The sequence below is a fragment of the Trachypithecus francoisi genome, unplaced genomic scaffold (genome assembly GCF_009764315.1).
Source record: "Trachypithecus francoisi isolate TF-2019V2 unplaced genomic scaffold, Tfra_2.0 Contig01436, whole genome shotgun sequence".
Lineage (NCBI taxonomy): Eukaryota > Metazoa > Chordata > Mammalia > Primates > Cercopithecidae > Trachypithecus > Trachypithecus francoisi.
The window spans coordinates 3,184,761-3,199,868 of NW_022681430.1; the positions used below are offsets into that span (position 1 = coordinate 3,184,761).

Here is a 15,108-nt window from a genome sequence, read left to right on the forward strand (position 1 = left end):
TGGGTATTGCTGTTTGTTATTCAGGGCCCAAGGGGTCTTTTTGTTTGTTTGTTTGCTTTGAGATGCAGTCTCATTCTATAGTCCAGACTGGAGTACAGTGGTGCGATCTTGGCTCACTGCAACCTCTGCCTCCTGGGTTCGAGCAATTCTCCTGCCTCAGCCTCCTGAGTAGCTGGGATTATAGGCACATGCCACCACACCCGGCTAATTTTTTGTTTTTGGTAGAGATGGGGTTTTACTATGTTGGTCAGGCTGGTCTCGAACTCCTGACCTCCAGTGATTTGCCCGCCTCGACCTCCCAAAGTGCTGGGATTACAGGTGTGAGCTACCGGCCCGGCCTCCAAGGGGTCTTTAGTCAGCATGTGATGAATCCTGCCAGGACTGGATTCTTCCCTTCAAGGCAGCAGGTTCACTTCTATTCTAGGGTGTCTCTAGAAATGTCATCCAGGAGCTAGGACCTGAGATGGGGGCCTCACCACTGCCTGGTGCCCTATCTTACTGTGGCTGAACTGGTATCTAAGATGCAAGACAAAGTCCTCTTTACCCTTCTTTCTCCTCTCCTCAAACGAAAGAAAGGAGTTACTTTTGTTGCTGCAAGCTTCACTGGGATTGAGAGAGGAGTGGCATAAGCACTCCCCCAGCTGTCCTGTCTGGTGTTTCAGTATGTCATGTATACCCTAGTCCACTGGCTCTAAGTCCAGCACAGCATCAGTGCATCAGGACTTGCCTAAGAATTGCAGTCCTTGTGTCCTAGACCGTCTTTCAAGTTCACTTAGGATCCCAGAGCACTTGAACCTGAGATTGCAAGGCTTGCTGAAACTCAAGTTTCAGCTTCTGGGATGGGCGCTTCCCCTCTGGGCTAGTGCTGTTCGAAATGGTCCCTCTGTGGGTAGGTGCTGACTGAGTTCAGCATGATTTTGCTTTCCATGTGATAGGGCAGCATTAAGTTCAATGCAAAATTCCTCAGTCACTGTGTTGTTCCTCCCCTAAGTGCGTGGGTTCTGTCTCCTAGCCAAGAAGCCACTGCTGGGGGTTGGGAGAGGGGTGGTGTTGGCAATTTAAGACTGTCTTTCCTACCCTCTTCAATGCCTCTTGGGCGATATGAAGTTAAAACTAGGTACTGTGATTGCTCACTTGATTTTTGGTTCTAATGAAAGTGCTTACTTGTGTGCAGATAGTTAAAATTAGGTGTTCCTGCAGAGTGTACAATTGGTGCAGGCTTCTGTTCTGCCATCTTTCTTCACCCCCCTATCTTGGCTTTTGGCATGCCTTCCTCATTAAGCTTACTCATTTATTTTTGGCTTTTGATTTTAAATTGAGAGATATGGGACTCTTCTTTTCACCTGAACACTTAGATGTCATTGTAGAGTTATTAATTGGCCTAATTTCAATGTTGTTGTATCTCAAGAAATAGGGATGCCTGAAGAGATGGAGAGAGATGGGAATGGTCAGTCTGTGGAGCAGTGAGACACACGTTTGCCTTGGCACGCAAATTTGCCATTTTATGTTAGCACTGTGTGTGGTGCCCCAAAACAATTAGAATAGTAACAACAAAAATCACCGATCACAGATCACCATAACAGATACAATGATAATGAAATAGTTTGAAATATTGCAAGAATTGGCTGGGTGCGATGGCTCACCCCTGTAATCCCAGAACTTTGGGAGGCCAGGGCAGGCAGATTACCTGAGGTCAGGAGTTTGAGACCAGCCTGACCAACATGGTGAAACTCCATCTCTGCTAAAATTACCAAAAAATGTAGCCAGGCGTGGTGGTGGGCACCTGTAACGCCAGTTACTCAAGAGGCTGAGGCAGGAGAATTGCTTGAAACCAGCCGGGAGGCGGAGGTAACAGTGAGCCAAGATCACGCCTTTGCTCTCCAGCCTAGGTGACAAGAGTGAAACTCTGTCTCTAAAGAAAAAAAAAAAAAGAAATATTGCAAGAATTATTATAATGTGAGACAGAGACACACAATGAGCACATTATTAGAAAAAGGGCACCGATAGACTTGCTTGACATTAGGGTTGCTACAAACCTTCAATTTGTAAAAAATGCATTATTTGCAAAGTGTAGTAAAGCAAATCACAGTATAGTAAGGTATGCCTGTAGTGTATTTATAACAGCTATTTTATCATCCTTGTGTTATAATCCTATTATCTGTGACATTTTTATATTGTGACTGTTGATTAATTTTTCTTCTCATTATGCATTATGTTTTTCTGCTTCACATCTCTGTTTTTATTGAATGTCAGACATTGTGGTTTACATATAGGTGGATGCTGGACTTTTTTGTGTGTTCTTTTGGATACTTTTTGGCTTTAGTCTGGTTTGCAGTTTTTTGGAAATGGTTTGATCCTTTTGACCTAATCTTTGTTAGAGTGGTTCCAGAATAGCTTTTAATTTAGGAATAATTTGTCCTCACTACTGAAGCATTATTCTTCTAAGGACTCTACCTAGTACTCTTATCTGTCAGGAGGTCTTTCCACTCTGGCTGGTCTTGTGTGAGCTTTAAGAATGTCCTATTTTTTTTTTTTCTGGTGATTCTTTCTCTGGCCAGTTTAATCACACACATGCACAGATCAGTACTCAGCTGAAACCTTGAGAGGACTCTTCTGCAGCTCCCTTCTTTTCTGGTTTTCTGATTTGTAACTTTTAGCTGTCTTGGACCCTCCAACTCTAAACTGTCTCCTCATGTTAGGAGGATTGATGGACCACTGAGACCTGGAAATGTCAGGTACTTGTAGGGTTACCTTGCTTATTTCTTTTCTCCAAAAGATCACTGTCTTGTGCTGCCCAGTGTCTGTTGTCTGGAAACTATAGTTTAATATATTTTGTCCATTTTCTAATTATTTAAGGGGAAAGGGTAGACCTGGTTTCTTTTATTCCATTATAGCCTGAAGCAGAAGTCTTAACTTTTATTCCTCCCTCCTACAACTTACCTGATCAGTTGACTAATTTGAGAAGAGGAGGAAGAATTTATAATTTGAAAATTTGTCGCATACCTTTTTCCACACTAGCCTGTCGAAAAGCAAAAACTGACTCCTAAAACTGGACATTATTGTGATTATATTTGGATAAGTGGCAATATAGCAGTGTATTTCTTTCTGTATTTTTTATATATAAATCACTGGCTCTGTGAAGCCATTGATTTGATAAACCAAAATACGGTATAGTAGTTACCCCTTATCGGCGGTTTTGCTTAAAGCAATTTCAGTTACCTGTAGTCAACTGTGGTTTGAAAACATTAAGTGGAAAGTTCTAGAAATAACTTAATTTTTAAATTGCGTGCCATTCTGAGTAGCGTGATGAAATCTCACACTGTCCTGCTCCATCCTGCCAGGGACATGAGTTCAGTTTATCTGAGCTATATACACTACCCACCTGGTAGTTCACTTAGTAACCTTCTTGGTTGTCAGATTGACTGTTGGTGATACCACAGTGCTTGTGTTCAAAGAACCCTTGTTTTATTTAATAATGCCCCCAAAGCTTAAGAGTAGTGGTGCTGACAATTCAGATATGCCAGAGAGAAGCTGTAAAGTTCCTCCTTTAAGCAAAGAGGTGAAAGTTCTCAAATTAATAGGAAAAAAAAAATATGCTGAAGTTGCTAAGATCTATGGTAAGAATCAATCTTCTATCCATGAAATTGTGAAGAATGAAAAAGAAATTTATGCTAGTGTTACTATCGCACCTTAAATTGCAAAAGTTACTGCCATAGTGCATGGTGTTTAGTTATGATTGAAAAGGCATTAAATTTGTGGGTGGAAGATCTGAACAAAAATGTGTTCCAATTGATGGCAACATGTTGTGCTGGGCTAACTTAATCTCAATTAAATTAAACTTTATCATAGTTATATATGTATAGGAAAAAACCTGGTATATATAGGGTTTGTTATTGTATGAGGTTTCAGGCATCCACTGGAGGTCTTGGAACATAACTCCCAAGGATGAGGGAGGGCTACTATGTATGCAAATGATGGATTATCCAGTTTTTAGTTAAAATGTTGCCTTAAAACTCTAATTAGTGGAAAGCAGTTTGATAGTTTGTTGTAAAGGTATATCCACATTTACTATATAACCCAAGACTTTTGTTTAAGAGAAATGAAAGCAAATGTCTACACAAAAACTTGATGTTAATATTTATAGTAGTTTTATTAATTATGGCCCCAATCTGGAAACAATCCAAGTGTCCACCCCCATGGATAAATGGAATACTACTCAGCAATGAAAAGGAATACATTACTAATACAACAACATGAATGATTTTCAAAACTGTGCTGAGCAAAAGAAGCCAGACATTAGTCCTTCAATGTAAATTAAAAACAAAACAAACAAACAAAAAGAACAAACACAAGAGTCTATAAAATTCTTGAAGAAGAAACAAATTAATCTATAGTGGTAGAAATCAAAGAAGTAATTTTGTGAGGAGGGTAAGTATTGGGCTACCACAAGGAAAATTAGTGGAATGATGGGAATGTTCTATATCTTGATTGGTTAGTTAGCTGCACAGGTATATGCATTTGTCAAGACTCATCAAACTACTCTTAAAATATGTTTATTCATTTTATTATATGAAAATTATATCTGAAAAAAGTTGGCTAAAGAAAACTCTACTAAGTGGGTTTAACAAATAACCTAAAAATATTGACTGCAATCTGAAATGGACTGGGCTCAGTGGCTCACACCTGTAATCCCACCACTTTGGGAGGCTGAGTCAGGAGGGTCGCTTCAACCCAGGAGTTTGAGACCAGCCTGAGCAACATAGTGAGACCCCATATCTATTTTTTTATCTGAAATGTTTAAATATATGCGAACTTATATACACATGTCATAGAAATACACACATTCACAAACACACACCACAAATTAACAACCTGGATTCTGATTCTGTTCTAAAATGCACAGTTCTTTTCAGCCTTTTACGTCCTTAATGTATGAAATGAGGTTAGTTTAGAAATTCTTTGTATCTGGGTGTAAAAAGAAAGAAGTTAGTAAGTTTAAAGTTAATCTTTTAAAATTGTCTTGACTTAAGTCATTCTTTTTTCCAGAAATCTTCCTGCCAAATCTGTGGAAGAAGCTTTACGTCACCGACAAGAATATGATGAGATGGTGGCTGAGGCTAAAAAACGAGGTATAAAATTTAACTCCAAATGGTATAATTTTCTGATTTTAATAGGAAGATGGATGGTAAAATTCATCAAGTCTGTCTTCAAGATGATACTGAAATCTTTTTTTTTTTTTTTTTTGAGACAGGGTCTTGCTCTGTTGCCCAGCCTGGTGTGCAGTGGTGCACTCACAGCTCACTGTAGCCTGACCTCCCAGGCTCAAGCAGTCCTTTTACCTCTCAGCCTCCCAAGTAGCTGGGACCACAGGCACGTGCCACAACGCCTGGCTAGTTTTTTGTATTGTTTGTAGAGATGAGGTTTTACCATGTTGCACATGCTTTTATTTTTCTGTACTATTTTTATAATCAAGTTTGTTCTAAAGGAGGAATAAAATGACATACCAGGATCATAGTTTTTCTGCATGTACTTTTACAAAACTAGTAGGAGGAATCTTGAGATTACAGTCATAAAACTTGGACTACTACTCTCTGAGTTTATAAATATAAAGATAATTCATGAATCTATTAATGAATTTCACTTTTTACCATTTTTATATTTTATAATTAATAATTTCTAATTATTTTATAATTTAATAATTTTAACTTTCTATATGACTGTGAGAATATGATTTGAAACTTAAATACTCTTTTGTGACTTACAGAGTCTCTCCAGAGGCCCAATTGTGTCATTTGATTAGGCACATAAATGCATACTCTTGTGTGTATAAATTTACATATTCATTCATTCATTCTCTTCTCCAACCAAAAAAATAATATCAAGATAATTTAACAGTGTTTATTTCCTGACAGTTGTTATTTCAGGATAAACATACATTTTTAGAAGATATTGCACAGCTGTATACATTTTTAGACTTAACATCTAATACCTTATTAACAACTGATATTTTTTCCTTTGACTTCAGTGAATGGAACATTATAATGGTATACAGTTCTGCTTTATGGTTCTATTTTGGAAATGAAGTTATTTATTTAATGTTAAGTAAAAATAGGATATATAAGGCTAGTTATATCTTTCTAAAAGACTTGCTTATTTAAACATTAGTTGAGTGTAGTTTACTATACGGAATTCGAAATATTTTCTGACATATCCAATTAAGTTTTTATTTATTTATTTATTGCTTATTTTTATTTTTTTGAGACAGGGTGTTGCTCTTTCACTCAGGCTGCAGTGCAGTGATGCGAACTTGTCTCACGGCAGCCTCAGTCTCCCAGGCTCAGGAGATCCTCTCACCCCAGCCTCCCAAGTAGTTGGGACCATAGGTGTGCACCACCATGCCCAGTTAATTTTTGTATTTTTTTGTAGAGACAAAAAAAAGGTTTCGCCATGTTGGCCAGGCTGGTCTTAAACTCCTGACCTCAAGTGATCCGCCCACCTTGGCCTCCCAAAGTGCTGGGATTTTAGGTGTGAGCCACCACATCCAGCCTAAGTTTTTATTTTTTATTATGTATGTATTTATTTTAGAGACAGGGTTGCACTCGTTGCCTAGGCCGGAGTGCAGTGATACAATTAGAGCTCACTGCAGCCTCAAATTCCTGGGCTCAAGCAATCCTCCTGTCTCAGCCTCCCTGGTAGCTGGGATTGTAGGTGCATGCCTTCACACCCAGCTCTTTTTTTTTTTTTTGAGACAAAGTCTCACTCTGTCACCCAGGCTCGAGTGCAGTGGTGCAATCTCAGCTCACTGCAACCTCCGCCTCCTGGGTTCAAGTGATTCTCCCACCTCAGCCTCCAGAGTGGCGGGGATTACAGGTGCCTGCCACCAGGCCCAGCTAATTTTTGTATTTTTAGTAGAGACGGGGTTTTGCCATGTTGACCAGGCTGGTCTCAAACTCTTGACCTCAAGTGATCCACCTGCCTTGGCCACCCAGAGTTCTGGAATTACAGGCGTGTGCCACCATGCCCAGCCCCAGCTCATTTTTTAAAAGTTATTTTGTAGAGATGGTGTATCTCTGTGTTGCCCAGACTGGTCTCAGACTCTTGGCCTCAAGCAGTTCTCCCACCTGGGCCTCCCCAGAGTGTGTTAACTGGCTCCAGTTAAGTTTTTATTTATTTTTAAAGTTTTTACTATATGATTACTATGTAAGATAGTTTTTGGTACTGGATGATCTTTAAAGCATGTTATGATAGGAATAATATTGAACTGAGAAATCAGATGGCCACAGCTTTAACCTTGTTTGATACTACCTGGGTGTGATACTCTGAACAGGCCTAATGTTAGTTTTCTCATGCGTAAAGTGTGAGAGGCAGGTCAGCTTAATCAGGGCTTTGAAGCTTCTCTTTCATCATTTTTTTGTTGTTGGTAAAGTAGTGAAACATTTCGCTCAAGAAATTTTAGAGAATATGAATACATGAAACAAATAAAAGAAAGTAGAGATTGTTGGCCAGGTGCGGTGGCTCACGCCTGTAACCCCAGCACTTTGGGAGGCTGAAGTGGATGGATCACGAGGTCAGGTGTTTGAGACCAGCCTGGCCAGCATGGTGAAACCTTGTCTCTACTAAAAATACAAAAAATTAGCTGGGCATGGTGGTGCGACCCTGTAATTCCAGCTACTCGGGAGACTGAGGCAGGAGAACTGCTTGATCCCGGGAGGCAGAGGTTGCAGTGAGCCGAGATCGCGCCACTGCACTGCAGCCTGGGTGACAGAGTGAGACTCCATTTCAAAAAAAAAAAAAAGAACGTAGAGATTGTTTACTTGGCCTTCTGCTTGCCCCTCAAGATGGTTTCTAAGGCATATCTGAAAAAACAGTTTGAAAACAGTTTGGCTGGCTGATCTCTGACATCCTCACTGGTTCTAAAATTACATAAAGTTTTGATTTATGACTCACTTGCCTCTGCATTTGAGACATCTCTTCTTCTGAAATTGTGAGCTTTGATTTTCAGAGATGTATTTTCTTGCCCCAACTTTTGCCTTAGAATCTAAGAGATGTACTGTTAATATATGTGTTTTGGGGGACATTTTAAAATTTCAAACTAATAAGTGAAACACCATATTAAAAAGTGCTATTGGCCGGGCGCGGTGGCTCAAGCCTGTAATCCCAGCACTTTGGGAGGCCGAGACGGGCGGATCACGAGGTCAGGAGATCGAGACCATCCTGGCTAACACGGTGAAACCCCGCCTCTACTAAAAATACAAAAACTAGCCGGGCGAGGTGGCGGCGCCTGTAGTCCCAGCTACTCGGGAGGCTGAGGCAGGAGAATGGCGTAAACCTGGGAGATGGAGCTTGCAGTGAGCTGAGATCCGGCCACTGCACTCCAGTCCAGGCGACAGAGCGAGACTCCGCCTCAAAAAAAAAAAAAAAAAAAAATGCTATTGAAAAATCATTTTTGAGTGTCATGTGGGTTATGTCAGAAAATTTATAAACCCTTGTAGGAAAATAGGTATTGGTTAGTTGCCCACAGTTGTTTGCTTTTTATATAGTTAATTCATAAGAAATTTGACTTCATAGCTTAAGTGTAAATAGAAATATGTGATAAAGTAATCTACTTAAATTATTTTTCTGACTTTTTATTCCATTTACTTTTATAGTAGCACAGGAGATGTTATTTTAAAATTATGTTAATAGCTGGGCATGATGGCACACAAGTGTAGTCCAAGCTGCTCAGGAAGCTGAGATGTGAGGATTTTTTTAAGTCCAGGAGTTCAAGGCCACCTGGGCAATGTGGCGAGACCCATCTCTAAAAAAAGAGAAAACAAAAGAAAATTATGTTAATCAAGTTCATTTACTTTCACTTTTTCCCTCCCTTTCTTTCCCTTTCCCTCCCTCCCTTATTTCCTTCTTTCCTCTTATGATAATATTCTTTTTTAGAAAGTCTATTTTGTAGAGTTTAGGTAGATGGAGAAGAGGATTTTGATCTAGCTTATTTGTATTAAAATAAGTTTTACTCATTTAAAACAGAAATTAAGGAAGCGCATAAAAGAAAAAGAATAATGAAAGAACGATTTAAGCAGGAAGAAAATATTGCAAGCGCAATGGTGATTTGGATCAATGAAATACTGCCCAATTGGGAAGTAATGTAAGTAAGCAGACTTTTCCTGAATTCCCATTTGTCTCTGAAGATCTCCTGTTTCTGATTCTGTATTTTTATTATTCTCAGCATGTATTTTATGCTTTGGCTAAATTATACTGTTAATTAATGCCTGAAAATTTCCATATTTATATCTGTGCCTTTGCTTTTGTAAGTCCCTCAGTGTCTACCACCTACTTCCCTTACTGACCATCCTCTGTGTCTGCTAAGTCTTACCTATCCTTTGGGACCTAACTGAAATGCTAATTGATGTATGAAACTTTTAATGTCTTTAGTTACTGTATTTTCTTAATGCAACATACCATCAATTGTAAGATGCACTATTGATGTATTAGCTATTTGGAAAGAAAATATTGAATATGTAAATGCATTATAAGATGCATTTATTAATATTAAAGTGGTTTTTTTTTTTTTTTTTTTTTTTTTGAGACGGAGTCTCGCTCTGTCACCCAGGCTGGAGTGCAGTGGCCGGATCTCCGCTCACTGCAAGCTCCGTCTCCTGGGTTCACGCCATTCTCCTGCCTCAGCCTCCCGAGTAGCTGGGACTACAGGTACTTGCCACCTCGCCCGGCTAGTTTTTTGTATTTTTTAGTAGAGACAGGGTTTCACCATGTTAACCAGGATGGTCTCGATCTCCTGACCTCGTGATCCACCCGTCTCGGCCTCCCAAAGTGCTGGGATTACAGGCTTGAGTCACCGTGCCCGGCCTAAAGTGATTTTTAAAGTGCTTATCTCATAATCAAGAAAATATGTTATGTATGATCTTTCCCTTATGTAAATGTCTCATCATCATACTTGGAGACTAATATATTTACCTTGCCTTTGCATTTATTTATTCATTTAAAATTTATTTTGCCAGCATCTTTTTAAAGATAAATAATAATTGCATATGTTTGTGTGGTAGTGTGATTTGTTTGTTTGTTTGTTTGTTTTGAGATAGAGTCTCCCTCTGTCACCCAGGCTGGAGTGCAGTGGCGTGATCTCAGGTCACTACAACCTCTACCTCCTGGATTCACATGATTCTTATGCCTCAGTCTCCCTAGTAGCTGGGACTACAGGCACCCGCCACCATACCCGGCTAATTGTTTTGTATATTTAGTAGAAACGGGACTTCACCATGTTGGCTAGGCCAGTCTCAAACTCCTGGCCTCAAGTGATCAGCCTGCCTCGGCTTCCCAAAGTGCTGGGATTATAGGTGTGAGCTACTGCACCCTACCGTGATGTTTCTTGAGGTTTTTTTTTTTTAAGACGAGGTCTCACTCTGTTGCCCAGGCTGGGGTGTAGTGGCACAATCATGACTCACTTGCAACATTGACCTCCCTGGGCTCAGGTGATCCTCCTCCCTCAGCCTCCTGAGTAGCTGGGACTACAGGTACATGCCAACATGTCCAGCGAAGTTTTGTATTTTTGATAGATATGGGGTCTCACCGTGTTGCCCAGGCTGATCTCCAACTCTTGGGCACAAGCAATCTGCCTGCCTTGGCCTCCCAAAGTGCTAGGATTACAGGTGTGAGCCACCTGCCTGGTGCAATGTGATGTTTTGATATATGTTTACATTATGGAATGATTAAATCAAGCTAATTAACAAATCCATCAGCTCACATACTTCTCAATATTTTGTAGTAAAACATTTAAAATCTGCTCATTTGGCAATTTTGAAATACACAGTTCATTATTATTTATTATAGTCACCATTCTATGTAATAGGTTACTAACACTTATTTCTTCTAATGGAACTTTGTACCCTTTGATCAACATTTCACCTTTCTCCATTCACTTTACCCTCCCCCGCCCATAACCACCATTCCACTCCCTACTTTTATGAGATTGACTTTTTTGGATTTCACATATAAGTGAAATTATGTGTTGATTTTTCAGTGCCTGGTTTATTTCACTTGGCACAATATCCTACAGGTTCATCTGTGTTGTTGCAAATGACAGAATTTCTTTCTTACTGCCTTTTTACATAATATTTTAAAATATGCCTTATCTTCCCCCTCGACTAGAGGGTTGGGGATATCTTCTGCAATGCCTACTGTAGTTGGTACATTGGGAATTTGTTGAATATTGGCACAGTGTGACGTATTATCTGAGGCACTTTACATAGGTAATTATATTTGATTCTTAGAACTTTTATCAGGTATATGTATTTTTACTCCCATTTATAAGGAAACTCAAGGTCAGAGAGGTTAAGTGATTTGCCCAGGGTTATACATTTAATTAATGGTTAAATTAGATTGGATCTCACATCTATCTGACTTTAAAACCGACAGTTTTTTTTTTTAGCAGACTTCACTGCTTCTCAAAAACTAGGGCTTTACCCACTGTAGATTCTTGGTTGTTTTGTTTTTGGTACTGAATTGGTGACACATTTTTATGTCCCTTTTATCCTGTTTTTTAAATAGTTGACTGCATATTTCTGATTTCTCATTGGCATTTATAAAACGCATTTCCCTTTAGATTACTGTTGTCCCTTTGGGATCCTATACATCTTGTAGGATGTTGTTGCCTGCAAGCATGAACCCAAAGAAAAGAATGTATTACATACTTAATTCTCAATAGTCCTAAAAATGATTTGATCACTTGCCCATAGACTAAAGATAATCCATCATGCAAGTAGTATTTTTGGTATAAAAAGTAACTTTCTCCTTTTTTCTCCCTCTTTAATTCTAGGCGTAGTACAAGAAGAGTTCGAGAATTGTGGTGGCAGGGATTGCCCCCTAGTGTCCGTGGGAAAGTTTGGAGTCTAGCTGTAGGAAATGAACTAAATATCACTCCTGGTTTGTATTCTACGTTCAGTTACTCCCACATGTAGAAATAGCCATTTACAGCGTCACATAGCAGATTAGTAGAGTGACCATTAAAATAAATGGCCATTACCATATATAATGTCATTTTAAGAGCATGCTTCATCCCCCCAAAACCTGTTATGATTTAATAAGTTATTATAATTTATATAAGGATTTATGGGTTTTCCTTTAGTTTACAACTATCAATAAACTTCTTGGCATTCAAATATCAAAAACTTCTGCGATTCTGCATGGCAGTGGATAATAAGTATATATATAAAAATAAAGTAGTCAATTATGAAAAGGCTCCACTTTTGCACAAAAAACACATAAATACTGGAGAAAGGCTAAAAGATTCTTTTCCTCCCTGTTTACCTAGCTAAACCAGTCATGTTGGGATTTTTTTTTTTTTAATTTAAAAATTTTAGGCCAGGCGCAGTGGCTCATGCCTGTAATCCTAGCACTTTGGGAGGCCAAGGCAAGTGGATCACCTGAAGTCAGGAGTTCAAGACCAGCCTGACAAACATGGCGAAACCCTGTCTCTACTAAAAATACAAAAAAAATTAGCTGGGCATGGTGACACACGCCTGTAATCCCAGCTACTCAGAAGGCTGAGGCAGAAGAGTCACCTGAACCCAGGAGGTGGAGGCTGCAGTGAGCCGAGATCGCACCTGTGCTCTCCAACCTGGGCAAAAGAGTGAGACTCTGTTTCTGAATGAATGAATGAATGAATAAATAAGTAAATTTAAAGTTTATAACTTGATTAGCTATATAAAGAAAAAACTTTAGCCGGGCATCGTGGCTCATGCCTGTTATCCCAGCACTTTGGGAGGCTGAAGCAGGTGGATTGCCTGAGTTCAGGAGTTTGAGAGCAGCCTGGGCAACACGGTGAAACCCCTTCTTTACTAAAATATGAAAAATTAGCCAGGTGTGGCAGCGTGTGCCGGGAGACTGAGGCAGGAGAATTGCTTGAATTCAGGAGATGGAGGTTGCAGTGAGCCAAGATTGAGCCACTGCACTCCAGCCTGGGCGACAGAGTAAGACTCTGTCCCAAATAAAATTTTAAAAAAATGATAAAACGTTAAAGAACAGAAGAAGAAGACTTTCAAAGAGTTATATTATTTTTCTTAAGTTTCTTAAACTTTGTTAGATAGAAGCAAAATGTAGACTAGTTTTTTTGTTTTTATTTTTGAGATGGAGTCTCGCTCTGTCACCCATGCTGGAGTGCAGTGGCGCAATCTGGGCTCACTGTAACCTCCACCTCCTGGGTTCAAGCGATCCTCCTAACTCAGCCTCCTGAGTAGCTGGGACTACAGGTGTGTACCACCACATCCGGCTAATTTTTTGTATTTTTAGTAGAGATGGGGTTTTGCCATGCTGGCCAGGCTGGTCTCAAACTCCTGGCCTCAAGTGATCCACTTGCCTCAGCCTTCCAAAGTGCTGGGTTACAGGTGTGAGCCACTGTGCCTGGCTTGCAGAGTAGTTTTGATGAATTTTTAAAAAATTAAGCTGGACGTAGTGGCTCATGCCTGTAGTCCCAGCTACTTGGGAGGTTTAGATGGGAAGATTGCTTGAGCCCAGGAGTTTAAGGTTACAGTGAACTATGATTTTGCTGCAGCACTCCAACCTGGGCTACAGAGCATGACTCTGTCTCTAAATTAATAAATAAATAATTTGGCTGGGCATGGTGGCTCACGCCTGTAATCTCAGCACTTTGGGAGGCCAAGGCGGGCAGGTCACCTGAGGTCGGGAATTCGAGACCAGCCTGACCAACATGGATAAACCCCATCTCTACTAAAAATATAAAATTAGCCCGATGTGGTGGTGCATGTCTGTAATCCCAGCTACTCGGGAGGCTGAGGCAGGAGAATCGCTTGAACCCGGGAGGCGAAGGTTGCAGTGAGCCGAGATTGCACCATTGCACTCCAGGCTGGGCAACAAGAGTGAAACTCCATCTCAAAAATAAAATAGAATAAATAAATAAATTTTTTAAATTAGACAAAATTAGAATAATATCAAATAGAAGAAAGTAAAATACTTTATAGACCAGGCATGGTGGCTCGTGCCTGTAATCCCAGCACTTCTGGAAGCTGTGGCAGATAGATCTCTTGAGCCCAGGAGTTTGAGACCAGCCTGGGCAACATAGCGAGACCCCGTCCCTACAAAAAAATCCCAAAATTAGCCAGGCAGCCCACATGTGTGGTCACACCACTCGAGAGGCTGAGGTGGGAGGATCACTTGAGCCCAGGAGGTGCAGTGAGCTGTGATTTCGCCACTGCATTCCAGCCTGGGTGACAGAGTGAGACCCTGTCTCTAAATAAATAAATAAATAAATAGTTAATAATAAAATGTGCTAAATTGGCCTAAGTGATAATGTTAATGCTAGACAATGGCACCACATAAAGACTTAAGGACTTTAGTATAATGCTAGAAATAATATATTGTCACTGTTACTTCTAAAATTTTTCTTTTTATATTTATTGAAAAAAATTAATGAGAAAGTACAAGTATCTGCTCTTCCACCTGAATTGCTATTCTTGATCCTACTGTAAACACTGTTAGCAATTTGGTGTATATTCTTTCTGGTCTTTTTTCTATGTACATGAAGTGTGCATCTACATATGATCAATTTTTTTTTTTTTTTTTTGAGGCAGAGTCTCTCTCTGTCGTCCATACTGGAGTGCAGTGGCGTGATCTTGGCTCACTGCAAGCTCCGCCTCCCGGGCTCACGCCATTCTCCTGCCTCACCCTCCCGAGTAGCTGGGACTAAAGGCACCCGCCATCATCCCCAGCTAATTTTTTGTATTTTTAATAGAGACAGTGTTTTACCGTGTTAGCCAGGATGGTCTTGATCTCCTGACCTCGTGATCTGCCCGCCTCGGCCTCCCAAAGTGCTGGGATTACAGGTGTGAGCCACCGTGCCCGGCCCATATGATCGATTTTAAAGCTTTTCTTTTATTTTTCCCCCACAGTTTATGCCATAAGGTTATTCTGTGGCTTCCTTTCTTCACCCTGTAATCTGTCTTAAACATCTTCCATGTTAGTGCATACAAGTCTGCCTCATATGTACTGTAGCTACATTGTATTCCACAATTTGGATGTACTATAATTCATTTAACCATTTTCCTTGTGATAACCAAATCGAAGACATATTTTTTCCTGCCATTCTAT

At 40.0% G+C, this 15,108-nt stretch overlaps 1 protein-coding gene across 2 annotated transcripts in view; it reads left to right on the forward strand.

Moving 5' to 3' along the window:
* Nucleotides 1–15,108, forward strand: part of TBC1D12 (TBC1 domain family member 12) — a 149,800-nt gene that overhangs the window by 99,628 nt on the left and 35,064 nt on the right. For both annotated transcript variants that reach the window (XM_033225065.1, XM_033225074.1), the window contains 3 exons: nt 5,047–5,129; nt 9,019–9,136; nt 11,822–11,928. In XM_033225065.1, coding sequence (XP_033080956.1) covers nt 5,047–5,129; nt 9,019–9,136; nt 11,822–11,928 — 308 coding nt within the window. The remainder of the gene's footprint in view (nt 1–5,046; nt 5,130–9,018; nt 9,137–11,821; nt 11,929–15,108) is intronic.